At 38.9% G+C, this 18,544-nt stretch overlaps 1 protein-coding gene across 1 annotated transcript in view; it reads right to left on the reverse strand.

Annotated features, from left to right (window-relative positions):
* The window catches only part of PHLPP1 (PH domain and leucine rich repeat protein phosphatase 1), a 220,834-nt gene that overhangs the window by 31,418 nt on the left and 170,872 nt on the right, over positions 1–18,544 (reverse strand). Inside the window, exons 11-12 of the mRNA XM_021099624.1 lie at positions 8,702–8,902; positions 5,445–5,607 (exon numbers count right to left, since the gene is read on the reverse strand). Of these exons, the coding sequence (XP_020955283.1) occupies positions 5,445–5,607; positions 8,702–8,902 (364 nt within the window). The remainder of the gene's footprint in view (positions 1–5,444; positions 5,608–8,701; positions 8,903–18,544) is intronic.

Consider the following 18,544-nt stretch of genomic DNA (forward strand, 5'->3'; position numbering starts at 1 on the left):
AGGATGAGCTCACTTCTCTTTACCCTTAGGGATAGAAGAAGCTGAACAGCATGACGGTAACTTTCCCAGGTAATTTCTTTGAGGAATCATGATCACAAGTGCTCCCTTCTCCAGGAGCATCTCTAAAAGGATACTTTTAATATTCATGAGCTCATAGAGGACCAGTGGTTTACCTGTATGTGTACATAAGCCACTTCATAAGATGCATGAAGTATTTTGTTGGAAAGGGAATGGCTCTGACATTAAAAAGATCTGCTGAAATATTTTTTAAACTAGAGTTAATAAACAAGCAAACAAATTAGTTTTGAGTTAATTTATTACACCAAATTTGAGAGACAAACTATGCAGTCCTAGCTTTCTATTGGTCCATTGTCAGAGAGGCAGGAAGAAAAGTGGTTTAAGTGACCACTTCCTGGTAAACTGCTTCATTCCCTTTTCGTAAGCTCTTGTCCCAAATAGGAATGGATGCCAGATTCCCCAACTGTTAGAAAAATTCCTAACTAACTATTACTTACCCAGATTTTAGGATCATAATGACAACTGCTCCTGGTTCCTGGTTCTGTGATATTGCCTCTTATATGATCTTTTAAATCTGGTAGGTCAACAATTCCACCCAACTGGACCCTGATCTGTCTTTATTTCCACTATCCTTATTTCCAAAGAATCAATCCCTTTTCTTTCATCCACTGGGACCCAGCCATTTCCCCATGCTCTTTTGTCTTTCATGCCTGAGGTGATTCTCTTTCTCCCACTTGAGAAACAACAACAAACATGGCTTAATTCCAAGGGAAATTCAACTTCCTGTTGTCATTGTTCTCAAGAGTGTGGCATATTAAACATACTCTGTAACTCCACTTCCTGGTGAAAATAACACAGACCCTAGATATGAGGTCCCTCAACTTATACAAGTGATTTACTGTATTTGCATGGCACAAACATGAAAATAACCTTCTGAAGAGAATTTTAAATACTTTAAAAAGACGCTGTATGCCCAGTAATTAGAATCAGAACACCACAGAAACATGGAAAATTTGACAAAAGTTGCTGATATGTGGTGTTTAGATTTCAATTTCATTACCATATGTGCCACACATTTCGTCTGCTTAAACCACATTTCCAAAAATGTTTGAAAGTCACTATTGGAAGTTAACTCAACTAAAAGCTTGGGTTTTGTTGCAAAACTCCTATGTTATCAATGTGATGACTCTGTGGTTAGGTGAAGGGCTCCTGAGCAAGAGAACTGAGTTCCACACCCATGGCCACCTCTGCTTTATGGGTTCTTCAGCACTAGTAGCCTAACAGTGGACTTAAGCCTGGGACCAGGCAAGTCAAGTCTGGCTTATGCAGTGACTCTGGGATTAAGTTTTCCTCTCCAGCCGACTGAGAGTCAGTCTGTATCCAGAGAGAGTTCTATTTTAGAATCAGAACAGAACACAACCTGCTCTAGGAACACAGGACTGGTGGTGCAGGCTGGAAGATTAATTTGAAAATACTAAACAAAGGTGAAGACAGTAATACTAAGAAACAAAATACAACTTTGGGTCCACTTAAGTTCTCTGGAAAACTCGGAAAAATTCACCTTTTTCCTATTGACAACTTATATGACCTTCCTGCCCAAGTACAGAGTTTGATGCCTAATGATCACACCTCACCGAATGCGCTAAAATGAAAAGTCTAGACTTAAATGTTATCCAAAATTAGAGGGTGCATGGAGTTCCCTGTCGTGGCGCAGTGGTTAAGGAATCCAACTAGGAACCATGAGGTTGTGGGTTTGGTCCCTGGCCTTGCTCAGTGGGTTAACAATCCGGCGTTGCCATGAGCTATGGTGTAGGTCGCAGACGCGGCTCAGATCCCACGTTGCTGTGGCTCTGGCGTAGGCTGGCGGCTACAGCTCCGATTCGACCCCCTAGCCTGGGAAACTCCAAATGCCGTGGGAAGCGGCCCTAGAAATGGCAAAAAGACAAAAAACAAACAAACAAAAAAAACAAAATTAGAGGATGCATATAGTCTGTTTCAGGGGTACATGAATAATGGGCTACTTTTACATGTTAAAAGACACATTTTAGCACACATATTTTAGTGAAGGGACTTATTTACCCTCTTATATAATAATTGGTTTTAAAGCTTTGGTAACAAAGCTGTGAATAAACATTTTCCTTTAATGTCTTAAAAGATGAGGCTGCTAGTAAAGAATCCATTAGTTAATATACCAGAATCTCATCCCTCTTTAAATTATGTTATTTGCTAAGTTTCTGAAATTGCAATGATTTAAATACCTTTTCTGAAATACTTTACAATTACTGTACTTTGTTTTCAAGAAGTAGTAAGAATATATCTAGAGTTGTTCACTCAATAATACAGTTTTGTTTTTGTTTGTTTGTCTTTTCTAGGGCCTCACCTGCGGCATGTGGAGGTTCCCAGGCTAGGGGTCTAATCGGAGCTGTAGCCGCCAGCCTACACCACAGCAACACTAGATCCTTAACCCACTGAGCAAGGCCAGGGATTGAACCCGCAACCTCATGGTTCCTAGTCGGATTCATTAACCACTGAGCCACGACAGGAACTCCCTAATGATACATTTTTAACTTAGAAAAGATGATTTCTTTTACATTAAAAACATGCCCTTGGGCTCAGTTTGCAGTAAAGAGTCTCATAGATATTTATCATTTGAGGTACAATAATTATTTTTACCAAGAATTTTACTATCATTGGGATGGCTTAAATGTGTATAAATACTTGTTCAGCAACTTAAAATATTGTCATATGAGAAAGCATTAAAATATCAACCTAAAGTTCTAAAACAATGTAACTATTACTTTTTCAATAACACTATCTGTTCAGGCCTGCAAAATGCATACTTTTGACATAAAGGATACTTGATATTGCTCAACATTCCCACCTCCCCAAATAAAACCTCAACAACAAAATATCTCTTGGTAATAAAAGAGCTGGATTTAAAAGACTGGACATTGTTAACATGAGGAAAATGCTAAGATACAATATCTGACATTACAAAAAAATTTAAATTATAAAAGAAGAAAAACCATTAAAAAAGCAAGACCAGAAGTAAAATATTAAAAGGAAGCATGAAGCAGGGTATTGACAGAGGACAACAGGAGAAGGAAATAAATGAAAACACAAAGGCACCACCTTTAGAATACAGGAATCCAAACAAAGGTCTAAAGAAGATTTGTCTTCAAAGAGCAAGACTTATATTTTGCAAAAATCTAGTCAAAACTTGAAATGTTTAAATGTCCATCTGTATTTTAAACTAGACACTTAACATTATAAGACAGTTGCAGGAATTCCGGCTGTGGCTCAGCTGTAATGAACTCAACTAGTATCCATGAAGATGCGGGTTCAATCCCTGGCCTCACTTGGTGGGTTAAGGATCTGGCATTGCTGTGGCTGTGGCTATGGCTGTGGCAGCTGCAACTAAAAACAAACACTTCTGATTCAACCCCTAGCCTGGTAACTTCCATACGCCGAAGGCACAGCCTTAAAAAGGGAAGAAAAAACAAACAGACAAAACGACAGGTGCAGAAAGTAAGACTCACAAACAGGAGGTTAGTCTTGAGACCTTGTGAGGGTTGCCTATGTGCACAGACCCCAGTTTAATGAGCCCCTGGTGATGAAGATACCATGGCCCCCATCCAATAATGAGCAGCAGAGCCGCCCCTGGAAAGCTTAGCTGTCAACACTGCTCCTGTGCTGCAGGCAAGGAAGCATTTGCTTAAGGAACAGATTTCCTAGGTTTGTTGATCATCAGTCAAAACAGTTGCTCCATATAGTCAACATCAGAGTTGAACCACATCAACAACTTGCAGTTCACTATAGTGAACATCTACAGAGTCTTTACTATGCACCACTTCTATTTCAAATGCTTTACATGTATTATTTCATTTCAGCCTTAGAGCAATAGTGTAAAGGAAATACTATTAATTCCCTCATTTCACATATGAGGAAATGGACCAATTGTCTTTTAGGTGGGATCCAATTCTAGATCTGTCTCTCTTCAGAGCCCTATCTCTTACCCACTGTATAATGTACTACAAAGTAAAAGTAAAATGTTTCTGCTAGTTTACAGTAAGTGCTCTAAAATGCCACAGTCTGAGATGACAGTGCACTCAAAGTAAGATATTTCGTGGCCTTCAAGCACACACTTATAAAATGTCTTGTACACAGGCCAACCATATAATGCATAAAAACTCCTGTGGTGAAAAATTGTTCATGCTATTTAAAGTGTCTTCAAAGAGGGTGACTTTTGTTCCTTTTTAGGTGATTAGAATATGCTCCAAGTCTGTAACCAGAGCTATTATTATTATTTTTTTTTTTGTCTTTTTGTCTTTTCTAGGGCCACTCCTATGGCATATGGAGGTTCCCAGGCTAGGGGTCTAATTGGAGCTGTAGCCGCCGGCCTACGCCAGAGCCACAGCAACTCAGGATCCGAGCTGTGTCTGTGACCTACACCACAGCTCACGGCAACACCAGATCCTTAACCCACTGAGCAAGGGCAGGGATCGAACCTCATGGTTCCTAGTCAGATTCGTTAACCATTGCGCCACGATGGGAACTCCAAACCAGAGCTATTTTTTAGTGAGCACAAAACTGATAATCAGAAATGCTCAGATGCAAATGAAAAAGTAATCATATATAAAGAACTTCTTACTCCTTGTTCTAATGAAAGAAAGGAAGGGAAGGAGGGAGGAAGAAAAGAAGAAGGAAAAAGAAAAGAAAGAAAACAAAAAGTTGTTAGACAGCTTTCATTCCACTGAACTGGTTTTGTCCCATGAGACTGCCCTGATTTGGAGCCAAGAACTGCAGCATATCTCTGCCACCAATCTGCTGTCTTCATTTATTCAAACCACTTCCTTTTTTAGTACCTCAGTTTCTTTGCCTATGAAATGGGAATATTATTTGTTCTCCCAGTTTCAGTCAATTGAATTGAATGTCTGGTAATGATAACATCAATGAGACTTCATCTATATGAGAAATTACTCCAAACTGGGGGGCTGTGGTGGTCGCTATTAATTAGGGGAGCTGGGGGAGAAGTGGTGTGCACTGGGACTGTTAACTATTCCAAACTGCTGTCAAACCTGATTTAGTCTTTGAGCCTCATAACCACCCTGGAAATAAGTAAGACAAACATTGTTAGACAGATGGAAAAGAGGTGACTATGTGGCTAGCCTCATGTCCCCATAGTTAGGAACAGAGCCCAGAATATACTTTTCCCCATTCCCAGTCCAGTTTTTTGGTTTACTGTTTATTTTTCCCTCTGCTGACTCAGCAGTGTAGCCAGGTGGTTACAAAGGAGAGAGCAAGGGCAACTGAGAAGTCTTCATTCTGAGGACTCCAACAAGGGTGCAAATATCCTGAACTGACGAATTTGAGAAACGTCTCTTTGCGGACCTGAAGCTTGGAGTTTAAGGAATGGAACCACCTACCTTAATTTCTGGGAGCTGCATAACTTCAGGAAAGACTTCAATGCAGTTAGAGTGCGCGATCACTGTGTGCATGCGCCTGCAATTCATGATCGTTGTCGGGATGGCTTTCAGTTTATTCCCACTGATGTCGATTTCTTCAAGTTCCTCTAGCTTTGCCATTTTACTAAAAAAAGAAAAAGTCCAAGGGTGGGCATGTCATAAAATAATTATAAGGAAATTTAGAAAGAAAATATTAGACAATAAGAACTAAAGGGTAATTTACCATGATTCTAAAGATTCTCTAAAAATTCTCTTGTAATAGTCATTTCAAAGTATTTTAACATACCCTTTCCTACTACAAAACAAAAATTTTTAACTTTCAACTTTTCAAATTGAAAACATTTTTAAAAAATGTTATGGCCATACCCATAGGATATAGAAGTTCCTGGGCCAGGGAATGAATCCAAGCCTCAGCTGTGACCTACAGCACAGCTGCAGCAATTTCTTAACCCACTGCACTGGGCTGGGGATCAAATTCACACCTCTGCAGAGACCCAAGCCACTGCAGTTGGACTGATTCTTAACCCACTGCACCAAAGCAGGAACCTCGGGATCTCCTTTTTCTATTAAAGTTCTGTGTGTGGATTAATTATCCTAACAATCACTTTGCTATGAAGCTTAGTTTGAATTCTGGTGAAAATTCTACTTAAATGGGTCAAAAATTAGTGTTAATCCAATAAAAGAGAATATGATTTCTTAGTATCAGCACTGAAACCCCCAGGGTATATGGAGTAGAAAAGGGTATGGTTTATATGAATATACACTTTCTCCCAAAACACCATTCCTCACATTTCTCTGACATCATTTGGGACAACAAGGTGATGATAGGGAGTAGGATGCTGAAAGGTCCATCTGGATCATCTCTCGACCTTCTGACAGTGACCAAATTCAATCCATACCCAGAAGAAATTTCTCTCAAATCCTGCTAAATATCTACAAAGAGAGAATCTTTCTGACCTTACCTTAGAACATCTCAACATAATTTAACACTTTTAAGAGTATCTTTTATTGTTCATTTTAATCTATAATCTATAGTTAATATTAATAACATTAATCCATAATTATAGTAACCAAATAAAGAAAAATGCTAGAGTTAGGGTTTCTTTCTTTCTTATTTTTTTTGGCCACGCCCGAAGCATGCAAAAGTTCCCAGGGTGGGGATTGAACCTGTGCTACAACAGTAACCAGAGCCACAGCAGTAACAATGTTGCATCCTTAACCCTCTGAGCCACCAGGGAACTCTAGGAATTCTTTTATTTTTCTGTAAATCTGGAAGGAAAAAACCCCTGCCTTTGCATTCTTACAATGTATCTATTGCTCCCCTGGCCCTTTTCCCACTACTGGTGATGCTGGAGTCTAACAAGGGCAGGACTCCCAGTGAGTATAACTTAAACTTAAAATCTAAATCATCTGGTTTAGTTATCAGTATCTTCTCTGCTCGCTATGGTTTCATCTGTCACATGAATTTAGCAAGAAACCCTTTATTACTTTTCTCTTTGTCATCTCTTCAAACATAAAGGTTACTTTATTTTCTTATCTTGAAAATAAAGGTATGCTGAAGATACAAGAACTAAGTTTTTATTTTATGTAAACCAGATCTTTTACTATCATAAACGTTTAGAATGATATTAGGATATAGTACAAACAACACTAGATACACAGACTATGAAGTCATCCATCTATGATAGCTTGAATTTCTAAGATCATTATTTGAATATGCTGTCATCCTATTTTGAAAAGAAATATGGAGAAGTCAATGGGCAGAAGTCTGGAAAATAACTGAAAATACAGAAAACAGGTCCAGGGAGTTCCCATTGTGGCTCAGCGGAAAAGAATCTGACTAGCATCCATGAGGATGGAGGTGTGATCCCTGGCCTCGCTCAGTGGGTTAAGGATTGGTGTTGCCATTAGCTGTGGTGTAGGGCACAGACACAGCTCGGATCCCGAGTTGCTATGGCTGTGGTGTAGGCCGGCAGCTACAGCTCCCATTTGACCCCTAGCCTGGGAACCTCCATATGCTGCGGGTGCAGCCCTAAAAAGACCAAAAAAAAAAAAGAAAGAAAGAAAGAAATGAAAAGAAAACAGGTCCAAAAAAGAAAATGTTAAAGAAGCTTTCATCCTTCAACATAGAAAGAAGGTGGTCAAAACAAATTCTCTGTATTCAGAGTGACTACTACTGGCACCAGTCCCGGGGTTGGGGGGTAGAAGTGAACGCCCTCTGAATTTGAGTTGATCATCTCTCCAGCTGGGCTCAGTCATTCACCATCTCAAATAGGACAATAAGCCCTTTCAGAGATATTACTGTTATGCGACTACCATGTTTTCTTCCAAAAATGTCTTATCATTCCACATTAAAAGTACATCCAAGTAAAAAAAGAAAAGTTTAATCATTAACATCAAATGAGTGAAAAACTAAAGAAACAGATGTATACTACAAAAATACAGAGCAATACTTGAAGTCAATACATATTTGGGCTTCCCTTCTTTAGCAAGGGTTTCACAGACTGGTATCCCTGATGGCAGCAGAGGGAGGCTGTTCCAAGTCTTTGTTCTGGCCCAATGCTAGGTTGTAGTAGCAGCAGGATACCAGAGGGCTGAGTGTCTGCTTCTTTGACATGTGGGTACCAGCTCCAAGACCTAACTTGTTAAATGGATACATGCCAATGACATAAATCCTTCAGGGCAGGCTGTGTGTAGATTCACTCAAAGCAAGAGACAATGCCACTGCTCTCCCAAATCAGAAATTAAAATAGCATTAAAAGTGTGATTTCCTCAGAGCTGCTAATTCTTTTTAATGTCAGTTTCTATGATTGCATAGGCCACCACTGCTTTTTATACCATAAATACAAACACAAAAGCTGACAGCTAAATAAGAACCCTCAGGATCCTAGTCTATGTGCTAATCCCCACACACCATATTAGGTTAAATTTTTTTTAAATTAACTTGACCAGTTAAAAAGAAGCAAAAGAAAAAACATATTCACTAAATGGCATACCTTATTTCAAAATCATAAGAACATCCTAGTGAGTGGGTCTTTGAATACATTCATATCAGAAAAAGAAACATTTCTCTTTAGGGGAATGCTGATGGCTTACATAAAAGACAGCTGTGAACAGAATCAGGAGGCACAAGCTTTACATTATCTGGGAAATAATCACTTTAGGTTTTGCCTCTCCATCCTGTCCATGAAGGGCAGCACTTTGGGATCTTCTTTTACCTTGCTGGAAAACTCTGAAGTCGGTTATAGGCCATGTGAAGAATCTTCAGACGGGGATGTCCCGTTAACAAGTGCACACATTTATCTGTGAGGTTGTTATTTGTCAAATACAACTCCTGTAAGATGCTGTTTGTCTCTTCAGAAAGTGTGGCTGGAGGAAGCGTTTCCAGTTTGTTTGCCGATGCATTCAGGAATCTCAGGCTACAATGACAAAATGCAACAAAATCTCCTGTTAAGACAGGGCTCTAGTCCAGAATTCTCAACAAACCTAGTTTTCAGATTGATACTGGGCCTACTGGAAACTGGGTTTACAAACATGAATTTAAAGATAGGTGCTGGCTTTGGTAGGCAAATAGATATGTAACCCTACTATTTATAAGGAACAATAGCTCTCTATATGAGTTAACTACAAAGAGAAATCAATTTTTATGGAAGCACAAAGGTGAGAGGAAGTGATTAATTTTATAGCTGGTAGGGAGTGGAAGGGAGAGTGATAAAAAAAAGTTGATATTCTCTCTTAAGAAAAACTGCTGCCTATTTTAAAATAAAAGAGCTTGTATGGCAATAAAACAATTAGACATCAGATCACAATACAACTAAATCACATAGTGGCTAAGTCCTTTTTAGTACGATGGCTAAACCATATTTTACTGACTATATATTCACAATGGCAGGAGATAATTTGCTCTGTAGTAAAATAATGCACTACTATGTAGTGGTGAAAAAGAACAACTACATGTATCAACAGCATGAATCTCACAAATATAATAGAGTGAAAACAGCCAGATACCGGAGGGTACACTGCATAATTCCATAATTCTGGAGTTCAAAATCAGGTAAACTAATCTATAGTATTAAAAGTTGGGGAAGGGAAACAGTGTCGAGGAGTCAGCTAATTTCTCCAATATGATAACGTTCTGGTTCTCGATCTGGGTGCTGGTCACTTTGAGAAAATTTATCAGGTGCTATACTTATGATTTGGCTGCTTTTCTGTATTTATATGATACTTCAATAAAATTTACATTAAAATAAGATGTATATGCCACCAGTTATGCAAATGATGGAGCTTAAGTATGAAGTATGAAGAATGTTATTAAACTTGAGATAACTAAAACTGTCAAAAACAGTGTAATCCTTCCATAGTTACTGTGGAACACAGATAAATGCAAAATGCGAAGCTGGAGCACTGAAACAAAATCCTTGCTGTGATCAGGTTCCAAAGCACTGGAAAGGGAAGAGATGGACAGAGCAAGTACTGGGTGTGGATGATAGGCGATAGACAACACAGTGCATGGCAGACAATCCCCCACCCCCACGTCACAGTGTGGCCCATCATGAGGCTGCAATGGCCCAAGCATGGAGAGTGCCCCGCTCATAGGACTTACCTGCTCTAGGTACCAAGATCAAGCTGCCTTGCCCCCCAACCCTGACCTAGAACTACCCTGTTAATGAACTGCCTTTCTCTTGTTTCAGAACCTAGGCTTGATACATTCAGCATTTAATTCAGGATTGTTTTACCATAAATTAGAAAAAAAGAATAAAATCTTCCTTCAAAAGAAGATTTTTGTTTGTTTGTTTGTTGTCTGTTTTGGGAGGAAGCCATGTTCATGGCACATGTAAGTTTCTGGGCCAGGGACTGAACCCTGGCCACAATAGCAACCGGAGCCACTGTAGTGACAACGTTGGATTCCTTAACCTGATGCACCACAAGAGAGCTTCTAGGTATAGTTATTTTTAATCTTGGATAAAAAGAATTTGTACTCGAGAGTCATCACCAGGACTGTCATTCCAAGCTTTCAATCCACTAATTTAATACTCTCCAATCTTGCAACCTCCACACACTCACACCCACCCACCCACCCACCTTAACTCCACCACTTATCTAAGGAAAAGCAGCTCCCCCAAAATAGAACATTTTCCATTAAAGGAACACATATCCCGTTGACATTAAAAAAAAAAAAAAAAGGAAGTTAGAAAAGGGCTGTACAGACCATAAATAGTCATGGGAAATTATAGTCGTGTGTGCTAGAGAAGAAAATAAAGGTCATTCATGCAGTTTCTGAAATGGTTTTAACTAGGAAGGAAACCAGTTTCGGCAGCACAGTTCTTTAAAGTATTTTTACGAATCTATTTCTTTGGGTCCCGTTTGTATCACCTGACTTAAATACTCTAAGAATTTCTTCAGTGTAGAATTAGAAAACATTAAAATGTACTGTTCTGAAACATCTTGGAATGGGGTTGGTTGGGGAAACTCTGACAATCTTACTAAAGTACAATTCTTGAAGAAATATGCAGTTATAGACACACGAAAGGAAACTAATTCATGAATATCTGCATATTTTTAGGACAGAAAAAGAGGAAAAGTTGTTTTGAAAAGAAAAGATTGACAAGTGAATGCTCATCTAGAAAACTGCAAAAAGGACTTTAAAAAACTCTCACAACATCTGAATGAAGGGAAGAAAGTGATTTCCAGAAAGACTTGTTCTCTCATCTTGTTGAAATCTGCCTGCACTGAAGTAGCTACATGCTTTTTATGAAAAACTAGGGGGAAGGGTGAATCCCACATTCTACCCTCCAGGAAATGAAACTAAGTTGAAACTACACTGGGCTGGTTCCAAAGGATTTTATTTGAACTAAATAAAGCCTGATTGAATCATCTTGTTAGTTAACCTTCAAAGAGCAAAAAATTGGGCTAAAAAATTTTTGACTACAATGGTTTCAGGGAAATTAAATTCAATATCCATCCTCTTAAAAATAAAACACCTGTCCCACGACTTCACAATGTTTCAGCAGGAGGCAAATTAAGTGGTTTAACAGTTTAAGGTGTTGTACTTCCCCCAGAATGAGCAACTACATTAATTCTGCAAAATTCCTCCAGTATGGATAACAGTTTTACTCAATAAATAGGGTGTAAAACCCCACCTCCTGCTTTCAAAACCTCCCCAAAGCTAAATTCCTAAAGCACTGAGTTTAGTCTTAACTCAGTATGTGATAATTTCCTCAAGCTTCTCCCTAACAGGTTTTTATAGTAACTGTATAAAAGACTTGTTTAATGTGCCATGAAAATTTCATTCTTTTAACCCTCTCCATTATGTAACCCTCCTATAATGATTAGAGAAGAGCAGTAACATAATCACTGCCTTCTTTTCATTTGTAAAGTGCTCTGTAGAGACCACAGCTCTTTCCTATTTTCTATTTCACCTGATTCTCCCAACATCCCAGAGGCATACGCCCTCCCCCCTTCCCCACCTCATATTTCACAGAAGACAAACTGAAGCTGAGAAAAGTCAAATACTTGGCTGTTGTTAAATAGTAACTAGTGGCAGAGCCAGAAATAAAGCCCAGATCCCATCAATCTTAAAAAGTCCACTCTTTCCTAACACAATTCTCCAAAATTCAAATGTTAAAAAATTATCGTAACAAAATATTTTCCTAAGGATATTTTCATAGAACCTCTTCTCCAAGAAAGCTGGAGGTCAAGTAGGGCCCCTGCTGGGTGGTGTGAAGACCACATGTGTACAGCACTTCAAACTCCATTCTTAAAATAACTTAATAGACAGCAGAGTACTCAAAAACTCTTCTCAGCAGAAAGCGCAAAAGTTGTAGAGAAAAGACGCTCACACACAACTCCTGCCCTAAAGCATCTGGAAAGTTGCCCACAATAGCAATGAGACACATCCACTTCCTGCTTCTTGAGCAACTGCTCTGTTCTTCCCTGGCACATTCTGTCCATCTGCTCTGGCTCATCTAAGGTTTTGTTTGGTTTTTGTTTGTTTTTTAGTAATTTCCAGGACACCCTTAAGTTTTGCAGCCAAATTCTGTCCTTGAAACAAAGCGCAGGATTGGGTACCATAACAGACCTACTTATTTGCAGGCATACCAGGCATTGCGCCTTTAAATAATTTTCCTGCAGATCACTACTAGGACTTGTAGTCTACTAAAAATGCAAAAGGTTAATAAGACCCCAAAGGCAGCAAAATCCTTTGCCTTTTATACAACCCTCTGATTTCTGGCCCTCAAATGTTCCAGAGGTGTCAAACAAAATGCTCTAAATTCCTTATCAGTTATCTGTACAACACAACACTTGACCATTTCATCTATCTTCACAAAACCAATAGCTCTCAAGACAGAAACTTTCAAACTTTTCATTAATGGCAAGAGTACAAAATAGATTTTATGTGACCACTCAGTGCAGATGCAACATATCACATGTATAAATGAAACAGAAGTTTCTTGAAACAATACCTAACCTTACTCTATCTTGCACTGATATTCTCTATCCCATTTATTTTTTTTAAGTGCTGGTAGAAACCCACTAAATTACATACCTCACTAATAAGTTTGAAAAAAGGACCACTATTCTTCATTGTCTGGCAACACCACCAGAGGACTGCATGTGAAAAAAAGGTGCATATAGCCTAAAAGAATTCACATGCTATCATTATGAAAGGTCTGAAAATCTACCTGGCTTGGGCAATAAAGATCATAAGGCTATATAGAGCAAGGGAACAAAGCTTATACAGATATAAATTACTGAACACAAACTCAAAATAAATTAATCTTCAAAAATTAAGCATAATTAAGATTAACATTGATGCAACACTATAAATTAATCCAGAGACCTTATCCTAATTTCATCAATTAGCCCACTGCTGTCCTCTATCTGGTCCAGAATCCAATCTAAGATCCCAAGTTCCATTTCCTCATCATGTCTCATTTGTCTCCTCTAATCAGTCTTATTTGTCTCAAATGACCTTGATGCTTTTGAAAAGTACTAACAATTATTTTGTAGAATGTCTCTCAATTTAGATTTGTTTGATGCTTTGTCCTCATTAGAATAATGTGATGCATTTTTTGGCAAAAACACACAGAAGCCCTGTTGTGCCCTTTCAGTGTTGGGCCCTAATTCCAGAAGGTACATATTTGCAACTTCAACTCCCAGGTATTCTTATTCAGTAGGTTAGGGTAAGCTTCAAAAATCTATAGAATTAAGAATTTTGATGATTGCCCAAGAAAGGGCCAGAAATCTGCATGTTAAATAACTAATCTAGGGGATTCTGAACACACCTTGTAAAACACTATTTTATTCCACTATGGCTCTCAAAATATCAGAACTTCACAAGATAGCTCTTCACTTAGGAAAAACAGTGTAGGCAACTCAGCTCTTCAAAATGCCAGAAATATCTATCTTTGCCAAAAGGCACCAGTTGTCATGGTCAGTAATCACGCTCTCCCGAATTTTCTATTCCCTTTTAGCCCCCTTGATATTTACACATGTTCTGAGTCATTATGGCCTGTAATATGACTAATACTCTGGAGATATTTAATAATTACCATGTACTTCATTTGCACATACACTCTTCTCATTCCCACCCCTCAAAATACCTTGTTCTGTTGCAACCAGAGATAAAAAACAGACCCTCGTCGCCACCTACAATAGGAATCTACAACGCTCCTTTAAAGGGTCTGCTGTGGCTTTGATAACTAGGCCAACCTTATCAGGAGCAGCTCTCTGGCCATGACATTAGAGAGCAAATGCCAAATGGACAGGGAGTCAGCCTCCACCAAGATTTCAGAAAGAACAGAAGGATGGTAGTACCTCATCCATCCACTCTGGTGACCCATGGGGAATATCTACTCTCACTCCTGCCCATCTGTTGATAAAAACTGATTATCTGAAACTCTTTTGGGTGTTTCCATCAAGAAAATCCTCAACTCTAAGCAAAAAGGGATAAGATGGGAAATCTAGGCCAATAAGATCCAAATTAGAACATTTTCCAGTTTACCTCACAGAAACAAATCCTGCCCTGATCATAAGATACAAAATCACCTTCTCAGCAAATATAGTCCAACATATTTCACATCTGTCTATGGTTCTTGAGCTGCCAGTGAAAAGCAAGTCAAAAGAAATGAAACTCAAAGAAGAATATGGAGAGTAAACACATAAACTGAAATTACTGATTCAAGTCATAACAATTTGAATAAAAGTGGTGTCAGGTTTTCAGAGGAAGATAAAGGTATCATTAAAAGTCATCTTGGGGAGTTCCTGTTGTGGCTCAGTGGTTAACGAATCCGACTACCCATGCGGTTGTGGGTTCAATCCCCAGCCTTGCTCTCAGTGGGTTAAGGATCTGGCGTTGCCGTGAGCTATGGTGTAGGTCGCAGACAGGGCTCAGCTCTGGTGTTGCTGTGGCTCTGGTGTAGGCCAATAGCTACAGCTCCAATTCAACCCCTAGCCTGGGAACCTCCATATGCAGCGGGAGCGGCCCTAGAAAAGGCAAAAGACAAAAATAAAATAAAATAAAATAAAAGCCACCTTGGAGCTTCCGCTGTGGTGCAATGGGTTAAGAATCCGACTGCAGTGGCTTAGGTCGCTAAGGAGGCACAGGTTCGATCCCTGGCCCAGCCCAGTAGGTTACAGGATCCAGCTTTGCCACAGCTGTGGCTCGGATTCAATCCCTAGCCTAGGAGCTTCCACAGCGGGTGCAACCATTTAAAAAAAAAAAAGGCATCTAACTTACAGCAGAGTACCCCCTCTTCTTTGGTTACCAAATACCTTCCTGCTACCAGGTAAAGCAAATTAAAATACATCATTCTAAATCTGTAATATCTCATAGAAAATATCATGTGATTAAAATCATGACATTGTGTTTTAGTAGCAACAAATTTGTTAGCCTTTTGCTGTGTTCAATAACATATGTTTTTCTGACAATTCTCATGAGGCTTCTAAGCACAAGTGCTACAGAACAAACTAAACCATTTTTAACTTATGAAGACTTGTATTCAGGCCCTTTTTTCAGTTATTGAACTAGACACAGAACTGGAAACAATAATTTACTATCACACACAAAAAATGAGCATCTCTATATTTTGAAGATTTGTATTATGGAGCAAGCTGAATGGGAGGAAAATTAAAGCAAAGTTTCACTACTGCCTGGAGCTACTCGCCAAACACAAATCATTATACAACAAAGTGTCTATTATACATAGCGTCAGTATTATACAACAAAGTGCTGTTCTTCATACCAGGAGCCTAAATTAAAACTAACCATATAATTTCCCTTCTCCTTTACTCTCTCTCAACCTCACCTTTTACTACCATGTGTTGAGCAGTAACTTTAAACTCCATATTAGATTGCAAGCCTCTTGAGGTTAATAACTGATGTTAGTCATTTTCATCCCCCTGCTGCACCCAGCAGAGGGACTTAAACTTACAAGGCTGCTAAGATGTTGGCCATCCTGAACCAGGTAAACTAAAACAAATCACAACTAAAACCACCAGCAAGAAGCTTATGAAGATTCTTTTCCTAAAAAATCCTTTTTTAAAAAAATATTTTAAGCTTCATGTTTTCTAGGTTGACTCGTTCTCACAATGGTCAGTAGTAGTTTATTCCTTCCCCAAACTAATCAAACCAAATACATACTACCTCTATAGTTTCCTGCATGTACATTATGTCTCCATTTAAATTTTTATTCTAAATTTAGGTAGAGAAAACCTCAATTATTTAGGTTTGGGAATGGGGATTAATAGGAAAAGCATTAATTCTTAAGATGCAGTAAACAGTCTGGTACAGCATAGGGAATAGAGTCAATGTTTTTATCCTAACTTTGTATGGTGCGTAATCTATAAAAGTATCAAATCACTATGTTGTGCACTTTAAACTGATATAATCTTGTAAGTCAAATGTATTTTAGTTTTTAAAAGTTCTGTTTTTCTTCTTTTCCAACAAGTGAAATAATGCAAGAATGGTGTTCAAAAAAGATCTCATCGACTTTACTCCACCCTCTTTATAACCCTATCTGCCCGAGAGAACCAAACCTCTTAACCTTTCTGACTCAGAGTCATGACAGTAAGGTCATTTGCTATACGAGGCTGGAGATGTGGCCATTGCATTGCTTGGAAAGCAAAAGCACTGGAATGCCTTCTTGGAAAAGTTTCTTACTTTTCAGCCTCTTTTGGTCATTTGCTTTTCTCTCATAAAATAAAAGCAAGATGCCTGCTCTCTCTAATTTACTCAACCCCTTATTCCAGAACTTCCCTGTGCCAGAAAAGCATTAAGCATGGCCTGCCCTCCTCCCAAGACTCCAGAGGCTGCCTAATTCCCCAAAACAACCCCTATTTTCCAAAATGCAGTTGGTTCTGGATAGGCTCGTCTATTCAGACTAGGGTATTTCTGCCTAAATGCCTTTTGCTCTTACTGTATTCTTCTCTCCGTGAGAGCAATGTTCTCTTTCAGTAGCTCAATTTAGGTCCCAAATTTTCCATACTGCGTTACTAGAAGTATTCCAGTTCATATCATCATCTGTTTTCCAACATACAGGTTCCATTTGGGAACACCATGGGAAAACCTGCACAGGGTAACAAAGTCAGCAGTCTACACAGCAGTTCTCAACCCTGGGTGCAAGCAGAATCACCTGCGAAACAATCTAAATTATAGTTGCCCCATGCAACTCATCTGAACACGTCAACTTGAATACACAGTCTCCTTGACCACCCCATGAACACCCTCAGGCACATGCTGTCAGATCTGCCTGGCACCAGGGAGACTCAATGACTGCATACTGACTGCCTCTGGAAAATGAAAACATACAAGTGTCCCTTTAAAATCAAATCCTCAGAAATCAATAAAGAATGGTTATCTAATGGTGAGTTCCAGCATTATTTACCTACTCTACTAGGCATGACCTTACAAGACTTCATCAGATTTAGAAATGGTTTTACCTCAACTCACAGAAGCCTAAAACTTGAGTCCATCTACCTATTGGCTTCTACAGATTCAATGTAGGCCCTCCAGGAGAACAAATGGATTCCCATTATAAAACTGCACCCAAATTTTGCCTGGTTAGCCTTATGAAAGAAAACCCAAGGCCACAGATGATGTAGAATTCTCCCCAGGGGAGGAAACTAAGCCTATACAGCGTTCATAATAATAATGAACACATCCAGAACCACCCATAAGGTGTACACTGTCCTTTGATATGAATGCAAAAGCAAGAACAATTTTTTAAGTGATCTTTTTGGGTTTTTTTTTTTTTGTCTTTTTAGGGCCACACCCTCAGCATATGGCTAGGGGTCAAACTGGAGCCGCAGCTGCCGGCCTATACCACAGCCACAGTAATGCAGGATCCAAGCCCAGTCTGCAACCTACACTACAGCTCACGGCAATGCCAGATCCTTATTAACCCACTGAGCGAGGCCAGGGATCAAACATGCATCCTCATGGGTACTAGTCAGATTCGTTTCCACTGTGCCACAACAGGAACTCCCCTTTAAATGATCTTGAAACTTTTCGTTTTTTTCTGTCAGAGGAATGAGAAAGCACCAATCAAACAATGTAACAAGCCCATTTGCTCACAATTCCATTATTTCTCAATAATTATTCCAGTAGGAATTCACTGTAACTTACATTAAGTGCACGGTATAATTTTTTTTTTTTTTTAAATGAGGAAAACAGAAGAAAAGGAAAGGAAGACTGGGTGATAGTTATGGGATACATGCATATGTAAAAGTGCACTGAGCAGTATGTTTAAGAGTTGTATGCTTTTTTGACTATACATTATACCTTGATCGAAATATTTTTTTAAACAAGGAAAAAGAGACAAAGAGAAAAATGCCAAATCCCAGATCAAGGGTAGTTTTTCACATTCCTTAAAAATTTCTACCTTTCATTAAACAAATATTTATTGACTATTTTGCTGTATTTCAGCTGTCATAAAGATGCTGAGGATAAAGCTGTAATTAAGACACAGTCATTGGACTCATCAAGCTTATATGTGTGAGCTTAGACAGGAAGCAAGAAATGATGAACAATACAGTGTGTGGTGAATATGATGACAGGAGGA

Source organism: Sus scrofa, chromosome 1 (assembly GCF_000003025.6).
Source record: "Sus scrofa isolate TJ Tabasco breed Duroc chromosome 1, Sscrofa11.1, whole genome shotgun sequence".
NCBI classification, from domain to species: Eukaryota; Metazoa; Chordata; class Mammalia; order Artiodactyla; family Suidae; genus Sus; species Sus scrofa.